At 52.0% G+C, this 27,076-nt stretch overlaps 1 protein-coding gene across 4 annotated transcripts in view; it reads right to left on the bottom strand.

The window, feature by feature from the left end:
* Positions 1-27,076, bottom strand: part of znf385a (zinc finger protein 385A) — an 86,658-nt gene that overhangs the window by 9,947 nt on the left and 49,635 nt on the right. For 3 of the 4 annotated variants that reach the window (XM_088633465.1, XM_088633466.1, XM_088633468.1), the window contains exons 3-5: positions 19,354-19,464; positions 11,779-11,953; positions 2,388-2,750 (exon numbers count right to left, since the gene is read on the bottom strand). In XM_088633465.1, coding sequence (XP_088489591.1) covers positions 2,388-2,750; positions 11,779-11,953; positions 19,354-19,464 — 649 coding nt within the window. Of the gene's footprint in view, positions 1-2,387; positions 2,751-11,778; positions 11,954-19,353; positions 19,465-25,443; positions 26,014-27,076 lie in introns of those variants that run through there. The other variant, XM_088633467.1, reaches the window with a different exon arrangement.

Below are 27,076 nucleotides of genomic sequence, written 5' to 3'. Positions count from 1 at the left end.
GCTGCCCGCCGTCGCAGCGCAGAGCTGACTCGGCACTCAATAACAGCCCCGGGGCTCAGCCACTAATAACACACGCTGCATGAGAGATTATCTCTCTGCGTGTCTGTCTCTACCTGCCCTGCGCTTGCACAAATGCCACTCTGACAGAGCCCACTGCCCCAGGCTTTTAAACATTTTATTTTGGAATTTGGCTTCATTTTTTCCAAATATGAAACAGTCAGTCTTTCCACTTAGGTCAATATTGACCCGTATTCAAAGGGAAGTGTTTTTTTTTTAACTTTTGGATCCCTAGCGGTGATTGGCTGATTTAGTCAATCCATCTCCTAACTGTCCTAGCAACAGCCTGCTAGCAGCCAAGGTGAACACTTCTCAGCTGACTCTGGAAGGAGGAGGGGAACTGTGAAAGTGGGATGTTGCTTTTAGGGGTGCATTAGGGTGACACAGGGTGATTGAAGTGAACAATTTGGGGAGGGAGAGTTTGGGACAGGGTGGCATAAACGTAGCTTCTCTAGGAAGTGTGGCTCCGGGCAGAGCATGCGGAAGAGAGACACAATTACCACTCCAGTTTGAAAAAATTGCTTCCAGACTCTTCTTGTTTTTGCAAAGTTTTCTCCTGGTTTCCAATCCAATTAGTCATGCATGCTGAACTCACACGCCTGATTGTAACAGGCAGGCGAGAAGACTGGGCACGCCAGTGCAGCCAGCTTCCTTGTGTGAACATGTGTGTGTGTGCGGATGTGTGTGAGTGTGCGAATGTGTGTGTGGACGTGTCTGTTCATGCTTGACTGTGTGTGTATGTGTGTGTTCATGTTTGAATGTGTGTGTTGATGTGTGTGCTCATGTTTGAGTGCGTGTGTGTGTGTGTGGATGTGTGTGTTTGGGTGTGTGTGGACATTGTGCAAGTCTGGAGTGTGTGTGTTGATGAGAGAATTCTTGTTTGTGTTTGTTGACATGTATGTGTACATTTGAGCATGTGTGTTTACGTCTGTGTTCATGTTTGAGTGTTGTGTACATGTGCAAGTATGTGTGTAGTTTTGCATGTATGCGTGTGCACAGACATTTATATTTGTATCAGTGTGCACGTTTGAGTGTGTGTTTGAGCCTGAGGCTTTGAGAGCAGGTATGTCGGTCAATGTGTGCATGTTTGCATATATGTGTGAATATTTGTGTGTCAGTGGCTGTGTGCACTGAAGCTTGTGTGTATACGTGTTCATGTACCAGTGGGTGTGTGTTCTCTAACATGTGTGTGTGTGCATGTTCGCGTGTCAGTGGCTGTGTGTGCATGATCACGTGTGAACGGCTGTGTGTGCATATTTGTGAGTCAGTGGCTGTGTGTGCACTGAAGTTTGTGTGTGTGCATATATGTGAGTCAGTGACTGTGTGTGGACTGAAGTTTGTGTGTGCATATTTGTGTGTCAGTGACTGTGTGTGCACTGAAGATTGTGTGTGTGCATGTTCGTGTGTCAGTGGATATGTGTGCATGTTCATGTGTGAACGGCTGTGTTTGCACTGAAATTTGCGTGTGCATGTCCGTGTGCCAGTGGCTGTGTTTGCACTGAAGTTTGTGTGTGCATACTTGTGTGTCAGTGACTGTGTGTGCACTGAAGTTTGTGTGTCTCAGTCAATGTGTTTGAATTCCAAGCCCCTCTCCCCAGTGCATGCTGTTGTCATTATCTGCCGTTGTCATTCGGGTGACAAACAAATTCTTCCATCTCATCAGTCAGCGATGCAGACGTCAGGGGGAGGAGAGGTTGGTGCTGAGTGCGCAAGACAGGCAAAGCCCTCAGCTCTAGCTTACCACCGACAAGGACAGAATCTTTCACACCTGCAAAAACTGTACTTACTCCCTAGACACAAACAGCACCCCGTGGGGCAAGAACACTAGAGGAGTCTCTGCCAGCACCACCGCGATGAAACATTCCAAAACTAACCCAAAACCTAATCCTACAGCCAACCCAGCAATAACCCCTTGTTTGAGCCCAGACCCTAATCTTCGCATATATCATCCCAGTTATCAGAGCTGCCTGGAGACCTTGAATACAACAGGGCTCTGGATATGATGTACAGCATATGTGTGTCAAGGCCCTGCTGAGCAATGAGTGTCTTCACTGAGCCAGCTACAATATTTGCTTAATCATTTCAATACATATTTCTAGTACCTAGCAGTTCTCTAGGTCTCACTGACATGTAAAAGCTTCTTATAAACCTGCAGGACTCTGGTTGCATTTAACATACCACTAGTATTATGTTTGTCCATTATTGAACACAAACCTTTCTCCTGAGCTGGTACACAGGAATCAATGCGTTCAGCTAAAGGACGACCAGCAACAACAGGCCACTAAGGAGAAACATAGCAGCTGTGCCCCTGCGGCGGGGCTGGCTCTGACCTTTGTTGTGCGCCTCCAGCTGTGACAGCGAGTTGACGGCCACCTTGCACAGTGAGCAGTACAGGAGCTTCTTGGCCTTGTCCTCCTCCGACTCGGTCGGGCTGGCGCTGGGGGCGGTGGGCGCAGGCTGTGGAGGCACCCCGTTGGAGAGGCCTGGGGCGTCGGGGGGCCGGGGGGTTCGCCGGCCAGGGGGGCAGGCTCCCGAGGCGGGAGGAGGGGCTAGTGATGAGGTGCCCCCTCCTGTGGGCGCAGGGAGGAGGGAGCACATGGGCGGTGCGAGAGGCTCCTGGAGGGGTGTGGTCACTGGGAGGATGGGCGGGGGTGGGGAGGGGCCATTCAGCTGTGGGAGGGGTTGTGCATCACCTGGGGAGAGAAGACAGAAAGGTGTTGACAGCCCTGGCACAAGATTTAGCAACAGTTTTCCTAGACACCTTAAACTACATTACTAAAACATCAGCAAATTCAAGACTTTCTTGTGAACATTTCACACACTGAATCTTGACATCAGCTCATTCAGATCAGGGATGGACAACTCCAGTCCACAGGTTTGAAAGGTAATCAACATCTGAGAACTGATAAAGAACTAAACAGGTAGGGTATCAGACTGGAGTCCTTTCTTTAGAAAGATGAAAACATGCGGGTGGACTGGGTGTGACACTTTGAGAGGCTGAGGGTCCTAATGTTGTGGCCAGTGAGGGCACAATGGAACGCGTAATCTGTATGCAAATAGTGACAATCGTGCTCCAGAGAGCAACACACGCAGGCACCTCTCCTTGAGCAATCGGCGGCAAGCAGCATCGAAAACGGCCTAATTTGTACTTCCAACCAGAATCCAAAAACAGAAAAGCAATTGCAGAGCAGATCGGAGTTATTTGTTTATCTTCCTGTTCTGTGGGCAACCACTTGGCCGGCACAGAGGCTGCTTCTCATTCTTGGCTTTTCTTGCCCAAACGCGAGGACAGAAAAATGTGTGTCCCTCACTCAGATGCCTGCTGTGTGCGCCCTTGGCGTCGGCTCGCAGGGCCTGCGTGCAGGTGGCAGTGTTCTGTCTGGGGGGGCGTGACTGTGTTCCACCAGGCAAAGGCCCTAATGGGCCCGCAACTTTCTTAGTCACATTGTTTCCCCCAAAACGTCTGTTTTTCATGTGGTTTCCAAGATTGAAGGATTTGGTAAATGTTTTCTGTTTTTTAACGGGAAATGGGAAACAGATTCTTCTCTCCCTCCTCGGAAAGCCAAATCTGGGAACATATACACTCCGAGCCAGGGGTCAGGTTTGTTTTTCCTGCCCTGTTTATTTTTGGAGTGGGAGAGAAAGACAGAAACAAGATGCAGAGAAAGCACTCTTTCCACCGGCACATCCCTCTCCCTTTCGCCCAGCTGCTGCACATCATCCCGAGCTGCTCAGCCTGCAGCTCTGCAGCTCTCCAGCATCTACATCAGGCCCTGCACACTACTGATGGGCTAGTTCCTTCTCACCTCTACTGAACCCTAACCGAAATCCTCACCCTACACTTCATGCTTCCCAAGACCCTGTCTCACAAGGTTTCACCACAGGAAATTCTGATATTTCATATTCAATGATTCGTCTTCCTTATTCATATGTACCACAGTAAATGTCCATTTCATAGTATTTCTTTCCTGTATGCTTCACACCAATTTACCCTACTTTGCTCCCGTTTTAAAGTTGTTTTCGGTGACATGCCCTCCGCGGTACAGGCACAGCCTGAGCAGAGCCCAGAACGGGGTGAAAACATGAGCACCCCAGACAGCACGAAGCTGGGAAGTTTGAAAGATTGGGGGTCAGATGGCAAGCTGTGTTCTTACAGGGAGGCAGGCTGGTCAGAAGTTATGCTCTGCGACAGAAGAGTTAGTGCTCTTCCCCAACAGCCCCTCAGTTATGTCACGCCACGGCCAGGGCCTCACACACTCCTCAGGCACAAAGTCTGACACGGTGCCCTTTGGTGCTGTCTCCTGCAGACGGATGCCTGTGTGTATGAGGGGCACAGGATGGGGGACCCGGGGGTGTGTGGGGGGAAACTCCTACACCGCTGTTCCCTTGAACCCTTCTCCCCCCAACCCCCAACCCCCTGCCCCCGTCCCTGCTCAATCCAGGTGATGTCAGCGCCTGGCTCGGGGCCCGCGGAGCTGGGCTGCGAGGCTGTCTGTGTGGACCAGCGGTATTAATCACAGGAAGAGCCATGTGGTTCGTGTTAGGCTCGGGCGGGAGTGGGGGGAGTGTAGGAAGAGAGTGACAGGGGTGGGCGGGTGGGAGAGCTGTTGCTGGAATGTCAGGGCGGTGCATTAACACGGCAGGACCAATTCATTAGTGCGTCTGCCCTTCCTGCTCCTTCTCCAGAGCCAGAGGGGTGGGGGCATGGCGGCAGGGTCCTCTGCAGGACCCGTACAACACAAAGCCAGCGCTTGGTGGAAGCAGGAATTCCAGTGCTTGAACTGTAATGTCTCCCAGCGCGGCAGAAAAAACTGACAAGTCTCAGCACGGGGCAAACGAGGGGCAGCAAAGGACAGGGAGAACGAGGTATTGCACAGGGAGAACGAGATGTTGCACAGGGAGAACGAGGGGCAGCACAGGGAGTACGAGGGGCAGCACAGGGAGAATGGGGTGTTGCACAGGGAGAACAAGGGGCAGCACAGGGAGAATGGGGTGTTGCACAGGGAGAACGGGGTGTCGCACAGGGAGAACGGGGTGTCACACAGGGAGAACGGGGTGTCGCACAGGGAGAACGGGGTGTTGCAAAGGGAGAACGAGGTGTTGCAAAGGGAGAACGGGGTGTTGCAAAGGGAGAACAGGGTGTCGCACAGGGAGAATGGGGTGTTGCACAGGGAGAACAAGGGGTGTCGCACAGGGAGAACGGGGTGTCGCACAGGGAGAACAGGGTGTCGCACAGGGAGAACGGGGTGTTGCAAAGGGAGAACGAGGTGTTGCATAGGGAGAACGGGGTGTTGCACAGGGAGAACGAGGAGCAGCACAGAGAGACCAAGGTGTTGCACAGGGAGAACGAGGAGCAGCACAGGGAGAACAAGGGGCAGCACAGGGAGAACGAGGTGTCGCACAGGGAGAACAAGGGGCAGCACAGGGAGAACGAGGTGTCGCACAGGGAGAACAAGGGGCAGCACAGGGAGAACTTGTGATCAAACTCAGAGAGCTTTATATAATTTTGCAGCAGGACTGGCACTGTACTGGTGAGCAAGGGGTTAATTAACTTTGTCAGCCTAGTCTGCTTCCTGACCTGAGCAGCAAGCCGCTGACGAAACCAGAAGCCCTGTCCCCACCAACAACCCCAGCCCCCTCCGCTCCTCTTCGTCAATGATTAAAGAGCAGGTGAAACGCTATGCCACCCTCCTGCAGCATTAATGAAGAGCTGATGAATTATAGAATGGACTGGGCTCTCGGGCCCCGTGTCCGGATGTACACTCACACAAAGATTCACAGATTGACACACCCACAAAACGCGCACACACCGAGCGACTAACACACAAATTTATAAGGATTTGCCAGAATGTCCTGTCACGTGGCACAGGAGGGTGAATTCAGATTAAAATGAAGTAAAGCAGGGAATTCTGGGTGAATTCTAATTGAAATGCAGTAAAGCAGCGAAATCAGGATAAAGTTAAATTGAAATGTAATATAGCAGGCAAACCAGGGTAACGTCAGTTTAAAATGTAGTAAATCACAGTAAAACTGTGGTAAAATCAAATTAAGATGCAGTAAAGCAGGAAAACCAGGGAGCAGTCAGATTAAGATGTTGTACAAGAAAGTCAGATTAGCGCAAAACCATGAGAGAGGGAACATAGCAGTATGCAAGAGTACAGCACGACCAGAGCTGTGGGGAAAGTATGGCTGAACACAGCAGAAAACTGCGCAGTTCATCTCCAGAGGATCGAAGCACAGATACTGTTCAACACACAGTCCCCCACACACACACACACAGCTGTGGTGAAAATCCTCAGGCTTGCAGGCTCAGACACAGACATGTTCTGGCACCCATTCTCTGGCCAAACTACCTCCAGTGAATAAAATAACAGTCCTCCGTGAGTAGCACTGTGAGAGAGCATTCCACAAGCATCTGAGATATCCACAGCCCAATCCCATTCCCCAGGCAGGATTTCATGGAGATCCCAGTATTGATCTTAGTTTTTGAGATCTGATGAGATTGGGCTGTAAGGTGGGAACACTGCTTTAGTTAAGACTGGGATCTGGGAATTTATTGTGGCCAAGGAAAGTGATGAAAATCGGACTCCTGCATCTGGAGACCCAACATGCATTTCCCAGCGTCCGCGAGAGTTAGTTCGTGTGATCTGGTGTACCTGAGCATGAATTCAGTAGTGCGTCCTCATGTCTCAGACTCTCCTGTCAGGAGGCTTAAAACAGGTGGAGCAGGACACGCACAAACACACACACACTCACACCAGGGTTGATTGTCCCAGGAGCCAATTAATCTACCAGCATGTATTTGGATGGTGGGAGGAAAAACAAGGAGAGAACATACAAACTCCACACAGACAGCACCCCAGGGCCAGAAATGAACCCAGGGCACCAGCAATGTTAACCACTGCATCACCCTGACGCCCCACATTAAAACAGTTCTCCTTAATTATCTATCAAGTGACTTGGCTGGTTGTAGATAGCAACTCTGACTCTCACATTGGTTTACTCAATTCACACCACTGTGTGAGATTAAAAAGGAAAGCCGCTGGTTTTTACTACAGTCAGAGTGCACGAAATATAATGGGCTTGTGGCTGCAGCCCTCTGTGTCACTGTGTCCTGCCTCCTGTTCCTGGAGGAGCTAGAGGGCTTTTGGCTTTTGTTCCCTCTGAGTTCTCAATTACTTAATTGGATCAACTTGATGGATTAATGAGATAACGGTAATGCTTCACTCTCGGTCAGAACATGTTTCTTAAGATGCTGCTCCCCCGCCACCCTGCCCCGCCGAATGAACTGCATGTGCTCTGGGGGAAACATATACATGACGTACGTGAATAATGTTCATCTGAGAAAACAAGTCAATCGATTAGAATAATTAAGAACAGAGGGCTGCCAGCACTGTTGCTTTCTGGGAACCAAGTCTGTGAAACCCCTAAAGTCCCCATAAAGTCACTGTCAACACGCCAGCATCCACTCTCTGCCAGATCCGGAGGGAATGCAGGGACAGATTCTTTGTGGTTGCTGGAATTTTCCACGATGCACCACACCCTTTTCCTGCTGCACCCCTCTCTCCCCCAGGGGCTCGGGTTGGGGAGGGGAGGTAGGTTTAACCCCACACACACACAGCCCCTCTGACCCCTTGGTGTCCCCAGCCTCGCCCCTGTCTGGCTGACTCCGCGTCTCTCCCGCCGCCCGCGTCCTGACCCACACCCTTCCGCGGAGCCGGCCCACATGTCCGCATGTTTGCTGGCGAGGAGACCCTGGGGGTCATGCCTTAGGAGCTGTTTTGAAGGAGAGCAACTGGGATGAAAAGAAACACAGAAATCCATCACATAAAACCACAGGGGGGGCGGAGGCAATCCCAGAGATCTGATGAACCAAAACAGCCATCCCCAAATCCACCCTGTTTCTGTAAATAAGGAAGAAGTGCTCTTGGCAAAAGGTCTCTCCCTCTGTTTTTAAGGTTTGTTTTCTTTTCTCCTTCCGAAATTGCAGAAATGTGTCGGAGCGGCCAAAATGGTTTTGCAATGGCTCAGAGTCCCTCTGCTCCCCTAGCCTCTCCCTGCCCCCGGCACTTCTGCAGCAGGGAGAGCGCTGCTGTTGGCTCCTATCGGAATACTACAGGAGTACAACAGAACAGAGTGATGTGCAATGTTTTTCTTATTTTTTGTAATAGAATAATGTGCAATGTTTTTCTTTTCTTCTTCTTTTTTTTTGGTTTGCATTCTATTTAAATGTACAGGAGTGCTGTGTATCCATAAAAAAAATTTCCCTCAGGGGACAATTAAATCTTATCTTAATACTGCACGCGTGTCCCCTCTGCCTGGAGAGACGTGAGAGTCAGAACTGAGTTGATAAAGACAGGCGACAGCAACTGCTTTCTTCTCTTTAATTACACAGCATCGGCTCGTAATGACTCACTTGTGCTAACCACACCTAAATGAAAGACAATTAACACTTCTTGAAGATCTTCAGCTCCCCCATGAGTCCTGTGTACACTGGTGTAGGGACCATGACAGAGACATGGGGAGGACTCTCCTCTTGTCCTGTGTGCACTGGTGTAGGGACTGTGACAGAGACATGGGGAGGACTCTCCTCTTGTCCTGTGTGCACTGGTGTAGGGACTGTGACAGAGACATGGGGAGGACTCTCCTCTTGTCCTGTGTGCACTGGTGTAGGGACTGTGACAGAGACATGGGGAGGACTCTCCAGTGGTCCTGTGTGCACTGGTGTAGGGACTGTGACAGAGACATGGGGAGGACTCTCCTCTTGTCCTGTGTGCACTGGTGTAGGGACTGTGACAGAGACATGGGGAGGACTCTCCAGTGGTCCTGTGTGCACTGGTGTAGGGACTGTGACAGAGACATAGGAAGGACTCTCCTCTTGTCCTGTGTGCACTGGCGTAGGGACTGTGACAGAGACTGTGACAGAGTCGTCTAATCTGGAACAGTCCCTACGCCAGTGCACACAGGACAAGAGGGATGTCATGCTGCAAGAGCTTGCACTCCCAGCTAGGCCTGCTGTTCTTTATGATAACACTGGGATCATCATGGCATTCCCACGTTTCGGAGAAACCAAGACAAAACGTGCAGATGGAGACAAACATGCTCAACACAGCCCAAAGCACTGTAGCACTGCACTATTTTTTATCAACAACTGACAGCAGCCGGCCAGCTTTTATCAGAGGCAGGGAGAGCCGAGCTGTTCTGGTCATTCCCATGCCTCTGCTGTGGTCTCACTGCTGTTTCCACATCTGTATCAGGGTTCACTGTACCACAGCCTCACTGGGCTTTACTGGGCTCTTACCACAGCCTCACTGGGCTTTACTGGGCTCATACCACAGCCTCACTGGGCTTTACTGTGCTCTTGCCACAGCCTCACTGTGCTCTTGCCACAGCCTTACTGGGCTTTACTGGGCACAGCCTCACTGGGCTTTACTGTGCTCTTGCCACAGCCTCCCTGGGCTTTACTGGGCTCTTACCACAGCCTCACTGTGCTCTTGCCACAGCCTCACTGGGCTTTACTGGGCTCTTACCACAGCCTCACTGGGCTTTAATGTGCTCTTGCCACAGCCTCACTGGGCTTTACTGGGCTCTTACCACAGCCTCACTGGGCTTTACTGGGCTCTTACCACAGCCTCCCTGGGCCTTACTAGACTGTACTGTGCTTATACCATAAATGTGCCGTCCTTAATTCATTTCAAAGTGGCTGTAAAACACTTCACTGTGCTTCTAGCCTTGTGTGTGGCACTAAGCTCTTAAGAGGAGGAAGACAGACTGATGTTTCTCAGTTGAAGAATGAGATCACTTCTAATGGCTGTTTTTCACTTGTGTCGTTAGTCATTACCATCCTTCTCTCTCTCTGAACCCTCAGTACAGTCATAAGGAAGAATTTAAAGCCTGCCTAATTAATTAATTCTTGGGAAAGCCAAACTGGCTATTAAGAAAGAATAAATAAAAGCAGAGAAATAAGTTACAAGGCTCACGACTGTGATGCTGTGATGGGTATTGAGACTTTTTATTTATTGCCAAGGATTAGAATTGATTTTACTCTATATTCTTTTACACAGGACTTGTGTGCTGGTTTGTGGGGTGGGGGGCTGTGTGCTGGTGTATGTGAGCTGGGCTGTGTGATGGGGGCTGTGTGCTGGTGTGTGTGTGTTGGGCTGTGTGCTGGTGTGTGTGTGTTGGGCTGTGTGTTGGAGGGCTGTGTGCTGGTGTGTGTGTTGGGCTGTGTGGTGGGGGTCTGTGTGCTGGTGTGTGTGTGTTGGTGCTGCGTTGTGGGATATGTGTGTGGGGGGGCTGTGTGCTGGGTGTGTATGTGTGTTGGGCTGTGTTCTGGTTTGTGGGGGGCTCTTTGCTCTGGGTGAGGGGGTGGGGTGTTGTGTGCTGAGTGTGTGTTTACTGTATGCTGGTGCTGTGTTGTGGAATGTGTGTGTGAAGGGGCTGTGTGCTGGGTGTTTGTGTGGGTGGGTCTGGCTGGTATATACTGTTTGTGGGGGGGCTGTGTGGGGGTTCATGAGTTTTTTTACTTGCAGATTCCATCTGTTTTTCACAAAGGCTTTTTCAGAATCACAGCCCCTGGGAGCTGGCATTCTTCCGCGTCCCAAGAAATTCTTTTTCCCGATTTAACCCGAGACTAAAAAACCTTGACTCAAGACCTCGACCACAGAGGCTGTGGGTCCAAAACTGCAAAGCCTTCTGCTCCTATGAAAGCTTCATGTGGTATACGTTTGAGGTGTGATATTCCCATGTCATTTCACAGCAATGTGCCATTCCTTACCGTCACTGAAGTTCAAAGCTTACCTCCACTTTACACTTTACTGTGCTTTTACTCTCCTATAAACTCTATACTCTATAACTCTGTATCAGTATCACTCAGCCTGTAGTTCCCCACTCCAAATGTTCTTATGACACATTAGTTGGCTGCATGTGAAATATGACATATAGGAGGCATGTAGCCAGCACAGCACATTATTTTAATGTTTAGTTGCTTACTGGCGTAGTCTGTATAGTGCATGAAGCTGAGCCAACCATGGTCCAGCATTGCGAGTTTGCTTTGGGGCTGGTTATGAATCTGGAACTGCCAATTATGTTAGCATTATACACCCAACCCCTTGGGAAACACCACTGGTTTTAAGGCTTGGGTCTCTGGTAGTGAATGCAACGTGTGGACAAGCTCCTTTAACATGACATTCATGTCTTTGCGTGCTGTGAGCTCAGCAGCGCCTGACAGGAGAGTAGGCATGGATTGGAGGAGCAGGGAGTCCCTCTCTGACATCACAGCGAGCACTGCAGGCGCCCGACTAGTGAAACGACCCCAGCACAGACCTGTGACACCCGAATCATAGATCTCAAGCTGTCCCAGCCTGAGGCCAACTCAGCCCCAGGTCTGTTGCACAACCAGCAACATCGCACACTGATCCTTCTTAGCACACTGACCCTCTTAAGTGATTAAGAGGGCAGCTGCAGCACAGTCCCCAAGTGCAATGGAAGAGAGCTGACGCAGCGATGCTAAAGAGCTGCCCACACCAGTGCTGCAGTGTGAAAGAGACGACTGCTTATTTAAACGGCGAGCATGTGCCTCTGCTGGAGAATCAACAGGATTCTGTGTGTGTTTTCACCTACACCGGTATCAGTTTCCCTGCAGAAGGAGTAGGCTTGGGAGGGGCTTTGTGTTTTGGCATGATGGCCGAGGCAGTGGCGATGATGGCAGTCATTGCTCACCCGCTCTGCTGGTGTCGTTCTCTGCGGGGGCAGCCGGAGGGGGTCCGGGGGGTGAGGGTGAGGTGGTGGGTGGCGGCGTGGGCTTGTCAGGCTCTTGCGGGCGGCTCTTGGATGTTTCGATGCCTTTCACACGTCGGGCATGCCGGTTCCCTTTGTAGTGAGCCTCTGCCTGGCTCTGAAAAACAACAAGGGCAAAGAGAGATGCCAGTCAGGGTGCAGTACAAATAAGGCACAGTTACAGGAAGACACACTGAGACACACAGGACACACAGGACACACAGACACACACAGGACACACAGGACACACACAGGACACACACAGGACACACACAGGACACACAGGACACACAGACACACAGACACACTGAGGCACACTGAGGCATACTGAGGCACACAGGACAGACACATCAACACACACAGGACACACAGAGACACACAGGACACACTGAGACACACAGGACACACAGGACACACAGACACACACAGGACACACAGGACACACAGGACACACAGGACACACTGAGGCATACTGAGGCATACTGAGACACACTGAGACACACTGAGACACACTGAGACACACAGGACAGACACATCAACACACACAGGACACACAGAGACACACAGGACACACTGAGACACACAGGACAGACACATTGACACACACAGGACAAGCACACCATCGCACACAGGACACACTGAGACACACAGGACAGACACATCTACACACACAGGACACACAGACACACATAGGACACACTGATAGCACAGAGATAGCAAACTGACACACATGCAGGACAGACACACTTGAAACAAACAGGGCAGACACATTAACACAAGCAGGACAGACACATAGACACATATGAAGATACGCTGACACACACACAGGGCAGACAGACTGACAAATAAGACAGAACAGACACACAGAACAGACAGACCAACACAAACAGGACAGACGGACTGACACACAGGCAGACACACTGACACACAGGCCAGATACACTGACACAAACAGGACAGACAGACTGACACAAACAGGACAGACAGTCTGGCACACAGGGCAGACAAACTGGCACAAACAGGATAAAAAAGATTAACACACAGGGCAGATACACTGACACAAACAGGACAAAAAGATTGACACACAGGGCAGATACACTGACACACATGGCAGACAGACTGGCATAAACAGGCAAGACAGACTGGCATACAGGGCAGACACACTGACACACAGGGCAGACACACTGACACACAGGGCAGACAGATTGACACACAGGGCAGACAGACTGACACACAGGGCAGACAGACTGACACACAGGGGAGTCAGACTGACACACAAGGCAGACAGACTGACACAAACAGGACAAAAAGATCAACACAAAGGGCAGATACACTGACACAAACAGGGCAGACACGACACACACACAGCAGACACACTGTCACACACACGACATACACAAAAAGGACAGAAACCGACACCCTATACAGACACATTGACACAAGACAGCCTCATTTTCTGCCCTTTGAAAAGTTTTGATACGCTAAACTCTACCTCCCAGAGCTTGCTCCATGGTTTCATTGTGCCTTCTTGAGCTCTGCTTCTCCCGGGGTAAGCCCAGTTAAATAAAGGGGTCCCACTGCGCTAGAACAGCTATTGCTCTAGAAGACTGAGCCCTGCCCAGAAGGGCGGCCACCTCACGTGTCTGTGCCCACCCTCGACACACAGAGTTTCTGAAGAGCACAACAGAATGTCATTTACAACCCCCAGTTGTGGGGACCCATGCATTTTTAATGGCAGGCAGGTGTAACGTTATCCCAGCCAACTGTAACAGCAGGGTTGCCTTACAGTCTGTTGTGTAGAGCTGATAGAAGCTGCCAGGGGACATGCAGGGTTCACCCAAAACAGATACCAGCTCTGAGCACGTGCTTTGGGATAATCTATTACATTTACTTTCTTTTTGGACTGACACTTCTATTTTGTTTCTGTTTATAATCAGGCATTTTTCTGGAACAGCAACCTTTTATTTTATCTGAGTGAATTACCTTACTCCTCACTGCTGCCTCACCACCCCTCCTCACTGCTGCCTCACCACCTCTCCTCACTGCTGTCTCACCACCCCTCCACACTGCCTCACCACCCCTCCTCACTGCTGCCTCACCACCCCTCCACACTGCCTCACCACCCCTCCTCAATGCTGTCTCACCACCTCTCCTCACTGCTGCCTCACCACCCCTCCACACTGCTGCCTCACCACCCCTCCACACTGCTGCCTCACCACCTCTCCTCACTGCTGCCTCACCACCTCTCCTCACTGCTGTCTCACCACCCCTCCACACTGCCTCACCACCCCTCCTCACTGCTGTCTCACCACCTCTCCTCACTGCTGCCTCACCACCCCTCCACACTGCTGCCTCACCACCCCTCCACACTGCTGCCCACCACCTCTCCTCACTGCTGTCTCACCACCCCTCCACACTGCCTCACCACCCCTCCACACTGCTGCCTCACCACCTCTCCTCACTGCTGCCTCACCACCTCTCCTCACTGCTGTCTCACCACCCCTCCACACTGCCTCACCACCTCTCCTCACTGCTGTCTCACCACCCCTCCACACTGCCTCACCACCCCTCCTCACTGGTGCCTCACCACCCCTCCACACTGCTGCCTCACCACCTCTCCTCACTGCTGCCTCACCACCTCTCCTCACTGCTGTCTCACCACCCCTCCACACTGCCTCACCACCCCTCCACACTGCTGCCTCACCACCCCTCCACACTGCTGCCTCACCACCTCTCCTCACTGCTGCCTCACCACCTCTCCTCACTGCTGTCTCACCACCCCTCCATACTGCCTCACCACCCCTCCACACTGCCGCCTCACCACCCCTCCTCACTGCTGCCTCACCACCTCTCCTCACTGCTGCCTCACCACCTCTCCACACTGCCTCACCACCCCTCCTCACTGCCTCACCACCCCTCCACACTGCCGCCTCACCACCCCTCCTCACTGCTGCCTCACCACCCCTCCACACTGCTGCCTCACCACCCCTCCACACTGCTGCCTCATTACCCCTCCACACTGCCTCATCACCCCTCCACACTGCCGCCTCACCACCCCTCCTCACTGCTGCCTCACCACCTCTCCTCACTGCTGTCTCACCACCCCTCCTCACTGCTGCCTCACCACCCCCCACACTGCCGCCTCACCACCCCTCCTCACTGCTGCCTCACCACCCCCACACTGCTGCCTCACCACCCCTCCTCACTGCTGCCTCACCATCCCCACACTGCTGCCTCATCACTCCTCCACACTGCTGCCTCACCACCCCTCCACACTGCCTCATCACTCCTCCACACTGCTGCCTCACCACCCCTCCTCACTGCCTCATCACCCCTCCACACTGCTGCCTCACCACCCCTCCTCATTGCTGCCTCAGCACCCCTCCACACTGCCTCACCAACCCTCCACACTGCTGCATCACCACCCCTCCACACTGCCTCATCACACTGCTGCCTCACCACCCCTCCACACTGCCTCACCACCCCTCCTCACTGCTGCCTCACCACCCCCACACTGCCTCACCACCCCTCCACACTGCCGCCTCACCACCCCTCCTCATTGCTGCCTCAGCACCCCTCCACACTGCCTCACCAACCCTCCACACTGCTGCATCACCACCCCCACACTGCCTCACCACCCCTCCACACTGCCTCATCACCCCTCCACACTGCTGCCTCACCACCCCTCCACACTGCCTCACCACCCCTCCTCACTGCTGCCTCACCACTCCTCCTTACTGCTGCCTCACACCCCTCCACACTGCCTCACCACCCCTCCACAATGCTGCCTCATCACCCCTCCACACTGCTGCCTCACCACCCCTCCACACTGCTGCCTCATTACCCCTCCACACTGCCTCACCACCCCTCCACACTGCTGCCTCACCATCCCCACACTGCTGCCTCATCACTCCTCCACACTGCTGCCTCACCACCCCTCCACACTGCCTCATCACTCCTCCACACTGCTGCCTCACCACCCCTCCTCACTGCCTCATCACCCCTCCACACTGCTGCCTCACCACTCCTCCACACTGTCTCACCACCCATCCTCACTGCTGCCTCACCACCCCCACACTGCCTCACCACCCCTCCACACTGCCTCATCACCCCTCCACACTGCTGCCTCACCACCCCTCCACACTGCCTCACCACCCCTCCTCACTGCTGCCTCACCACTCCTCCTTACTGCTGCCTCACCACCCCTCCACACTGCCTCATCACCCCTCCACACTGCTGCCTCACCACCCCTCCTCACTACCTCACCACCCCTCCACACTGCTGCCTCACCACCCTTCCTCACTGCTGCCTCACCACCCCTCCACACTGCTGCCTCACCACCCTTCCTCACTGCTGCCTCACCACCCCTCCACACTGCTGCCTCACCACCCCTCCACACTGCTGCCTCACCACCCCTCCACACTGCCTCATCACCCCTCCACACTGCTGCCTCACCACCCCTCCACACTGCTGCCTCACCACCCCTCCTCACTGCTGCCTCACCACCCCTCCACACTGCTGCCTCACCACCCCTCCACACTGCTGCCTCATTACCCCTCCACACTGCCTCATCACCCCTCCACACTGCTGCCTCACCACCCCTCCACACTGCTGCCTCACACCCCTCCACACTGCTGCCTCACCACCCCTCCACACTGCCTCACCACCCCTCCACACTGCTGCCTCACCACCCCTCCTCACTGCTGCCTCACCACCCCTCCACACTGCCTCACCACCCCTCCACACTGCTGCCTCATTACCCCTCCACACTGCCTCACCACCCCTCCACACTGCTGCCTCATCACCCCTCCACACTGCCTCACCACCCCTCCACACTGCTGCCTCACCACCCCTCCTCACTGCTGCCTCACCACCCCTCCACACTGCTGCCTCACCACCCCTCCACACTGCTGCCTCACCACCCCTCCACACTGCTGCCTCACCACCCCTCCACGCTGCTGCCTGATAATAATGCAGCTTTTAGCTCTTACATGAAAGTAGAACAAGAAGTTGTAAGACACTGATGAAAAGCAGAAGAGCCAAGACTTTTATGGCGCACCTGGATTACCCCATCACACTTGAGCGCGCTGAGTGCCGACAGCTGGGGCGAAAGCGATATATAAATAAATAAAACCAGACTTCTCGTGGACTGGAAACTCTATAGCCCTGTTCCTCAGCGAACTGCCTTGCTGCAGTGTGCGCCAAGGCATTTGTTTAAGCCCTGGTGTAATTACTGCACACCAGAATGTACACACAGCCCCCAACTCTGCGACTCCGAACTTGAGGGGTCTTAAGAACCTGGCAAAGGATAAAACCCAGCACTGAAGTCCAAAAATGTTTAAAAAAGGTTAAAGGTTAAAATTCAGCAGGAGTTTAAATGCGGGGGGGGGGAGAGAGTAATGTTGTTTAACCGATCCCTCTCTATCACCATGCAGAAAATTCCATTAAACAAACAGGCCTCTGGATGTGTTGTCATAACCTTTACTTGTGAGCTCTGGGAAACAGCTGCCGGGGAAGGTGTTGCTATTAGTGCTGGGGCTGGGCACCAAGTAGCAACAGCGACAGAGCAGGGCGCACGTGGCCGGAGACCGGGGGGGTCACGTGAAGGAAGAGTGGGGAGAGAGTGAGGCGTACCGAGGCTTGTGTCCAGTTTAGGGGAACTGAACCTCAAACGGGATTAAAATTATCCCAAGAGCGTGATGAGTGGGGGATTAGAGGAATGAGGGAGGGGGAAGAGGTGGGGGTGGGGAAGGAGACAGAGAGAGGATATAGAGGACAGAGATCCTCCCGGGGGTGGAAACTCAATAGAGCTGCAGCCCAGTATGTGATCTCCTGTCACAGCCTGAGCAACAGACAGTGAGCCTCTCAAATAACAAAATTATCATTGTAAATGTCTGTAAATATCTTGCTAATTGTTATTACTTTGGCAACACAGTAATTTATTGGTCACGCCAGTAAAGCTCGTTGTACTTGATGACTGAGAGAGAGAGGAGAGAGAGAGGGTTAGATCACACAGAGTAGAGAGAGAGGAGAGAGGAGAGAGAAAGGTGAGAGAGTGGATAGAGGAGAGCTAGAGGACAACACCGTAATCCATCAGTCATGCCAATAAAGCTCTTTCCATTTGACAGGTGAGGTGAGAGTAAGTGCTCTGTTGCCTCCGAGGTCTAGAAGAAGGAATCCTACAGTTTTGTAAAGAGGGATAAAAACAACAAGGTGCCACACCACATCCTAAACAGCACTTTAAATCCGACATGGTTATACTTACGATCACTAATTATGTTACGTGCCCAATTTACAATTGCCAGGGGACTCTTGGTCCCAAGGATGTGTAGACAAGAGCACTCTGACTTGCACGCCTATCATCTAATGACACAATGATTAATCACAGGCACTGCAGTGATTGACAGGAGGGTCTTCTCCTATTGGAGGGAAGGTGTGTCCCTCACTGATGTCATCACTAGCCTGCAAGTGCTGAAAGACCCTCACCAACGCCAATCCTATCCCTTCCGGGAGAGCTGGCTCTCGACACCCCTTAGGGTTTACGAGTCATGGTGGGCTAGAGCCATGTCCCTGTGGACATTCACAGTGAGTGCCTTTACTAGGTGAGAGGCACTGCAGCCCCCTACAGCCAGCAACTTTAAAATCAGGAGATCTTGCAGCATCAGGGTAACCTGGGCTATGAGGGGTCGGGCTGCATGACAATCAGAACTTGGTTAAGACAACAGGGAGAGGTGGGGAAAAATATATTTTTATTAAATATATAAATATGTAAATATATTTCTTTAAGGACATTGTGTGACCATGTGTGTTGTCTGATATTCAGAAAAATTCTAATCACTGTCAAGTTTACAGGTAATAATAACCACTCTAATTCTCACCCACACTGTCTATCAGTCAGTCTCTCTGAGATGAGGAACAGCTTAGGAAACACTGTCCTGCACGAGCAAGCAAAAGTGAGTCGGCAAACAGAGCAACACTAAATTTACAAATTTGCACAAGCAGCTCAGAAGCACTTAAGTGCCGTTTACAGAGCTACTGAATCATCTCCTGCTCTGTCTTGCCTTTTAGCGTCTGTGTGTTTTAGAACCCCTGGAGAGCTCTGAGCGCTGCTGGGAAGAAAGCCTCAGTCAGGGAGAGCCGCTAACAGACACAGAGAGAGGGTCGGTTCCATCGTAGTCCCATCAGATGGACACAAAAGAACTCAACAGGAGGGAGGTGTGTGAACTTTGTCCATAATTATAGAGAAAGATTACATTAAGAAATTCTGTAAAACTGGGCTCGGGCTGAACTACCCTCCTCCCTGCATGTTCTGTCCTCCTAATCCACCCTTCCTCATCCTCTGACTGCCAAACTCTTATCCTCTTGCTCCCAAAAATTCCACCCCCACCTCATCACAGCCCCACACTTCCAGCACTCCCTAATTTTCTCCTGTTTCTCCCCACACCCCTAAATGCTCACATAGCCCTGTCATTCCCTACTTCCTTTGTCACCCCAAGATAACCTTACCCCCCTTTCTTACCTCAGAGTTGAAGCGAATCTGGCAGACATTGCAGGAGATGACAGGGCGCTTGGTCTTCACCAGGGGGACCCCGAAGGTGTGGTTAATCACGGCCTTCTGCACAGGATCCATCTGCGGGCATCAAGGGGTGGGGACAGCCATTAACGCCATGCTCACACCACTCAACCAGTTCACCAGGCAATCCAAGGGCATGCAGCCCTAGACCCTGGAGACATTGACTCAAAGGTGGAACCCCAGCCAGATTGTGCTGCCACAATCAGTCAAGTCAGTCAGGAGCCAAGTGGGTCCATGTGCCTGTCCTGTTCAGACCTCACCACCGCCCTGAGGCAACAGGATGCTCTGCTCTTACATCAACCTGACATAGTAGCCACGCACTGTGACGTGGGTGACTCCTCCGCATTCTGCCATAATTTGTTTTCCTAAAGCGTAGGCCTCCAATCCTGGGCCACAGGAGTGTCAGTTCTCCAAGCTGTATAAGAATCTCCAATCAGCACCTGAAGAATGTTCTAATCTTGACTAATTTATAATAATTTGCCCCTGGCAGTCCTTGTCCAATCCCTCAACACTGCAGAGGGTTTGTTTCTAGTACTCATACAGTACAAGCAGGCTTGTTCACCTGCTTGTGTATCAAAATGTGCACTTTTGAAGTGGCTTGTCCCCATTGCACCTGTACTGAAAATGGTCTTGTTAAGTCTGGTATCCCCCAGGGCTCAATACTGGGCTCCTTGCTCTTCAGCATTTACATGTTCCCACTTGGTCAGCTTTTAAGATCACATGGCCTCAGCTTTCATTTTTACGCTGACGATACTCAAATATACATCCATACCAAACCTGACACTGATGTGGCTGTCTCTATTCTATCTAATTGCATCTCTGACATAAAAATTTGGATGACTCAAAACTTCCTTCATCTTAACTGTGACAAGACTGAAGTCATGCTTATTGGTACCCCCCCATCAACTTCATAAAGCCAGTCCTGTAACCCTATCTGTAGATGACTCTTGATGTACTTGAGCTTCAATCAAAATTGAAAAACCTTGGGGTTATATTCGATTCTGGCTTAACATTCGACCCACATGTACAGCATACTGTCAAAACATCTTTTTTTCACCTTAGAAATATCGCAAGACTACGCCCTATGCTATCATTAACTGTGGCTGAAAAGCTGATCAACATATTTGTATTCTCTTGAATTGACTACTGCAATGCTCTACTCGCTGGGGTATCTAAATCTACTCTGAACAAACTGCAGTATGTCCAAAATTCAGCAGCCAGAATCCTGACCAGGTCTAGTGCAAGTGTTCACATTACTCCTATCCTGGAGTCCTTGCACTGGCTTCCGGTCAAATTCCACATAGACTTTAAAATCCTCATGCTCACCTTTAAGGCTCTACATGGCTTGGCACCTCAATACCTGTCTGAACTATTATCACCCTACTCCCCACCACGCAACCTCCGCTCTTCAAATTCTGCCCTCCTTACTGTCCCCCAAGCCCGTCTACATTGTATGGGCAACAGGGCCTTCTCCTGCTATGCCCCCAAGCTCTGGAATTCTTTGCCCAAGGATATCAGAGAGTCACCTTCTCTAAACTCCTTCAAATCCAGACTCAAAACCTTCTTCTTCAGAAAAGCCTTTACTTAACTGGTTCCATTCTTCACCCCTCTGCTCTTCTTAGTACCACCTTCCACGGTCTCCTCTATTTTTATTGTTGTATTGTTGTAATTGTAATTGTGTCTAATCTTGTGAATTCTTCTTATTTATTGTTGTAGTCTTCTTATTTATTGTTATTGTCATCCTGTAAAGCGCTTTGATAAGCCACCTTTAAAGGCGCTATCTAAAATAAAGTTTATAATTATTATTATTACTGCCGACTTGTCTTTCATGCACCAGCACAGCTGGCCTGTTCCTCATGCACCAGTGCAGCTAACCCATCCCTCATGCACCAGCGCAGCTGGCCTGTTCCTCATGCACCAGTGCAGCTAACCCGTCCCTCGTGCACCATTGGAGCTAACCCATCCCTCGTGCACCAGCGCAGCTAACCCGTCCATTGTGCACCTGCGCAGCTGGCCTGTTCCTCATGCACCAGCGCAGCTAACCCGTCCCTTGTGCACCTGCGCAGCTAACCTGTCCCTCGTGCACCAGCGCAGCTAACCCGTCCCTTGTGCACCTGCGCAGCTAACCCATCCCTCGTGCACCAGCGCAGCTAACCCGTCCATTGTGCACCTGCGCAGCTGGCCTGTTCCTCATGCACCAGCGCAGCTAACCCGTCCCTTGTGCACCTGCGCAGCTAACCTGTCCCTCGTGCACCAGCGCAGCTAACCCGTCCCTTGTGCACCTGCGCAGCTAACCTGTCCCTTGTGCACCAGCGCAGCTAACCCATCCCTCGTGCACCAGCGCAGCTAACCCGTCCATTGTGCACCTGCGCAGCTGGCCTGTTCCTCATGCACCAGCGCAGCTAACCCGTCCCTTGTGCACCTGCGCAGCTAACCTGTCCCTCGTGCACCAGCGCAGCTAACCCGTCCCTTGTGCACCTGCGCAGCTAACCTGTCCCTCGTGCACCAGCGCAGCTAACCCGTCCCTTGTGCACCTGCGCAGCTAACCTGTCTCTAGTGCACCAGCACAGCTAACCCATCCCTCATGCACCAGCGCAGCTAACCTGTTCTTCTTGCACCCGCGCAACTGTCCTATTTCTCTTGCACCTGCGCACCTGGCCTGTTCCTCATGTGCACCTGTGCAGCTAACCTGTCCCTTGTGCACCTGCGCAGTGGGCCTGTTCCTCGCACTTCTGCACAGCGGTGGTTTGTTTTGCACAGCTTCCTGCCTGCTGTTGGCAAACCAGTAACCAGTGCAGCATGTATTCACCCCTCCTGCTGTTACTGCGGCAGAGAAATCAGATTGGATGGACAGCTCCACAGCTCTCCGCCAAGACAGATGGACCACAGACTTCATCAAGCGGATGCAGAGGCAGGTGACTTGAAGACATGCTCTTAAGACAAGTCTCAATTTTTAAAGACAAAACACTGCTGGGCTTGGACTTTCACTGCTGTCTATCCATGACAAAATGTGTTTGCTTAATAGCAGGCAAGCCCCTTAAGGTCTCTCACAAGCTGTGAGTGCAAAATGAAAACAAATGGCAATGTGAACTTGCAGAAGAATAGACAGGAAAGCAGAGGAAAGGATTTTAAAAGAATCTTTTTTTCTAAAGTTGGCAAGCAGAGAAAGAAGCTTAGCTGTGAAAATGCATGTTTAAAAGTTGGCAAGGAGGACTGAAGGAGTGAACGTTTCCAAATGTTCCAGAATAAAAACAAACAACAATTAGACATCCGAGTGCAGCCCTGGATGTTTCCAAGCAACCCGCAGAAAAAAACAATCAAGAAAAACAGGCACCACAGACACCACACTTACGCCGTGGCGGCCGATGGAGACAGACCATCTGCAGTTCGGAGCTCAGTTCAGAACTCAGAGGGGTCCCGTTGGGCTTCTTTATCTAATCTGGCAAGTTTCCCTACTCCCCCCCCAAACTCTCTTCTCCTCTTACAGGGAACACGCAGCCCCCCCGCTGCCAAAACTGCATTCTGACAGCAGAGCCTCAGCAGCGCTGAGGACGAACACTCTCTGCTGCAGCGGCTGGTGCACACACTCCAGCGCTCAGCCCTGGGGAGGGGGGGTCTGCGCATGGCTCTTTTCAACTCTCTTTCCCATTCCTGTACCTTTTTTCCACAATTTTGGGGTGCAGGTCAAAACAGCATTTCTGACTTGAGCACCATGGCCATGGTCCCGGGAGGCGCGATGGGGGGGCGGGGGGGGTGGGATGCTGAGACAGAACTGTATGTTCCACTTCAATTTGGTATTCAGTGGACCTGTCTCCTGAGGCACGCTCTCCCACCCCCTGAGCCCGAGCACAGCGCCTCCTATGGGCCGCTCTGCATCTGTTGCAAGGCCAGCCTCCGTTCCCCATTGGAAGAGACTTCAATGCCACTGAATGCGGGTCACAGTCACGGTCGTGCGCACTGAAAGAGTCCCGTTAGATTTGCACAATGGCAACTCTGTACAAGGGCTATGAGATGTTACCCTCCAGACATTAACAAACATAACAGCAGTATACCACAGCTTTTAAAAGATGCTTCTACTGAAAGGGGCTCACACAGAGCAGATTAGACGTGACGAACTGCAGAACTCATCAGGGAGCCAATGGCAGAGGAGCCTCCTGGTAACCACTGCTTCTAATGCTGGACAGTTTGTTGAACCCCTTCCTTATCAGCACGACAGTAACACAATGCGAAAACAGGGCACAGCATGATAAAGGCATAGTACAAGCATTGAAAGCAAGGACCTGGTAACCACTTTGCACAGAACCTAAAACCTGACTGTAAGCCCTAGCTCTACCCTTAAAGCCCCTGCCTGATACCCTGAATCCCCCCAAGAATGCAAGAGCTTTCCTGGTGGGAACTGACTGCTCCGGCACGGTCTGCTTCACCACACTGAGAGCACGGGCTCCAAGCAGCAGGCGGGCCAGGCTGGACTCCAAACCCCCCACTCACTCACTCGCTCTCACGCCCCGCTGAGAGAGAGGCTCTTAATTATCCCCAAGGAGCAATTCGTTTTACAGCAACAGACAAAACTTACAAACAATACACATGTACAAGCACAACAGAACAATTTATTGAGCAAGGTTACAGCCACAGGAATAAATGTTTATCTTTAGGTTGGGAAATCTGTATCTGTGTTCCGATGGGAGGGACTGGAATTTATTAAACAAATGGTATGAAGCATCCTCTAGATCAGCTCTAATGGCCTTCTGACATAATGTGCCACAGTGTGCCACAGTATGCCACAGTGCAGTGTGCCACAGTATGCCATAGTGCACAGTGTGCCACAGTGTGCCACAGTGCAGTGTGCCACAGTATGCCATAGTGCACAGTGTGCCACAGTGCAGTGTGCCACATTATGCTATAGTATGCCACAGTGCAGTGTGCCAAAGTATGCCATAGTGTGCCACAGTGCAGTATGCCACAGTATGCCATTGTATGCCTCAGTATTCCACAGTTTGCCGTAGTATGCCACAGTGCAGTGTGCCACAGTATGCCATAGTGCACAGTGTGCCACAGTATGCCACAGTGCAGTGTGCCACATTATGCTATAGTGTGCCACAGTGCAGTGTGCCACAGAATGCTATAGTGTGCCACAGTGCAGTATACCACAGTATGCCATTGTATGCCTCAGTATGCCACAGTATGCCGTAGTATGCCACAGTGCAGTGTGCCACAGAATGCCATGGTGCACAGTGTGCCACAGTATGCCACAGTACAGTGTGCCACAGTATACCATAGTGCACAGTGTGCCACAATATGCCACAGTGCAGTGTGCCACAGTATGCTATAGTGTGCCACAGTGCAGTGTGCCACAGTATGCCATATTGCACAGTGTGCCACAGTTTGCCACAGTGAAGTGTGTCACAGTATGCCATAGTGCACAGTGTGCCACAGTATGCCATAGTGTGCCACAGTGCAGTGTGCCACAGTATTCAATAGTGTGCCACAGTGCAGTGTGCCACAGTATGCAATAGTATGCCATAGTATCCCACTTTGTGCCTACTCCTCAGATTCAGATTCCCATACCAGAAAATAAGGGCAAAAGTTAAAGCAGATTCAATAAGAGAGTGATAAAACATGACCAACAATGAAGCTTCCTTAAGAACAGAGCACCTGTGGGCCTTTTCTGCGGTCTCTCTGTCCTGTCAGGGAACACACTGCACACACACACTGCAGGACTCCAGTCCCCCGAGCACCAGGGGTCTCTGTCTCTGTCCTGTCAGGGAACACACTGCACACACACACTGCAGGACTCCAGTCCCCCGAGCACCAGGAGTCTCTGTCTCTGTCCTGTCAGGGAACACACTGCACACACACATTGCAGGACTCCAGACTGTACCCACATGTCACTGTACCTACACTCTCTTTCACTAAAGCACCCTGTTCTCCTCTGTCATGCGTTCTTATCTATCTCTGACTTTGCCCCCTCTCTCCTGCAAGACAAGTTTGCCGGTTGGATTTCTTCCCGTCTCTCTCCTCCCCAGCCCTCTCACTCACCTCTCTGGCCGGGCGTTTCTTTACCTCCACGTGTGTGAGAACCCGGCAGCGCGTCGCTGACACTCCCGCTGTCCCACGCTACCCCTCTCTGCGGACACATCTGGAGCTCTGGCCGGCCAGGCTGCTCCTCTCCCTCTCCTCTCTCCTCTCTCTAGTGTCTCCTTCTGTGAGTCTCCCTGTCTCTCAGGCGTCTCTGTTGCTTAGCCTCTCTGTCACACAAGAGCCAGGCCCTCGCCACTCTCTCTCTGCTCTCCTCTCCTCTCCCTCCCTCCCAGAAGCTCTGTCCGCCTGGCTGCTCTCTCTCTCTCTTTCTCTTTTCCCTCTCTTTCGTTTGTATTCCTTGCCGCGCTCGTTCCTCCTCCTGTACTTTTCCGCTGCCCGCGCTCCTCTCCCTCCCTCTGTCCAGCTGCAGCGCGCACGCTGTGTGAATGCACTCTCTCCCCCCGGAGCCGCCAGTCCGCCCCTTCTTCCCTCTCCCTCATCCTCCCTGGCTCTCGTCGACCAGCACTTTCTCCTGTCAATGCTACCCTCTGTCCATTTTCTCTCCTCCTCACCCTGTCAGTCACCCCTGTCTCACCCCACCCCACCTCCCTCCCTCTCCTGCCTCACCTCACCTCTTTTTCCACTCTCCGCCTAACTCCGCCTGCCTGGCTTTCCGTCTTTCTCTCTCTCAGCTGATCCGACTGGACACAACACTTTCCTTCGTTTTTTCCTACATTCGCTCCTTACCTGTCTCTCACGGCAACAGCGCCCCCCACAGCATGCACACACCGTGCCCTCTCTGGCCCCCTACAACCCACACTCACACACACACACAGTCACACACACACTCACACTCTTCCCACGCTGCCCCCCCCCCCACACACACACAGCCCTGTACACTGCAGTGACTGGCAGTATAGCCCATTCCACAGCCCTCCCCCCCCCTTCCCGGCTGAGCCAGGCCATTGTGTTCACAGAAAGGAAAAATAAATGAAGACACAAATAATAAAGAACAACAAGAAGGGAAAACATACTGCAAAACAAACAGCTGGGATTGGGCTTTGCCTGTGTGCGCCTGCATGGGTGTTTCTGCAGAGTCAGCTAATTCAGCACATGCTCTGTACATGAGTCTGCCTGCCCAGTGCTCTGTACATGAGTCTGCCTGCCCAGTGCTCTGTCTGTGAGACTGTCTGTCAGCCCAGTGCTCTGTACATGAGTCTGCCTGCCCAGTGCTCTGTCTGTGAGTCTGTCAGCCCAGTGCTCTGTCTGTGAGTCTGTCAGCCCAGTGCTCTGTCTGTGAGTCTGTCAGCCCAGTGCTCTGTACATGAGTCTGCCTGCCCAGTGCTCTGTACTTGAGTCTGCCTGCCCAGTGCTCTGTCTGTGAGACTGTCTGTCTGCCCAGTGCTCTGTACATGAGTCTGTCTGCCCAGTGCTCTGTACATGAGTCTATCTGCCCAGTTCTCTGTCTGTGAGTCTGTCTGTCTTCCCAGTGCTCTGTCTGTGAGTCTGTCAGCCCAGTGCTCTGTACATGAGTCTACCTGCCCAGTGCTTTGTCTGTGAGACTGTCTGTCTGCCCAGTTCTCTGTCTGTGAGTCTGTCTGCCCAGTGCTCTGTACATTAGTCTACCTGCCCAGTTCTCTGTCTGTGAGTC

Source organism: Lepisosteus platostomus, chromosome 1 (genome assembly GCF_059453375.1).
Source record: "Lepisosteus platostomus isolate fLepPlt1 chromosome 1, fLepPlt1.hap1, whole genome shotgun sequence".
In the NCBI taxonomy this organism is placed as follows: Eukaryota; Metazoa; Chordata; class Actinopteri; order Semionotiformes; family Lepisosteidae; genus Lepisosteus; species Lepisosteus platostomus.
The sequence above is the reverse complement of the archived record's forward strand: the minus strand, read 5'-3'. Positions and strand labels throughout refer to the sequence as shown.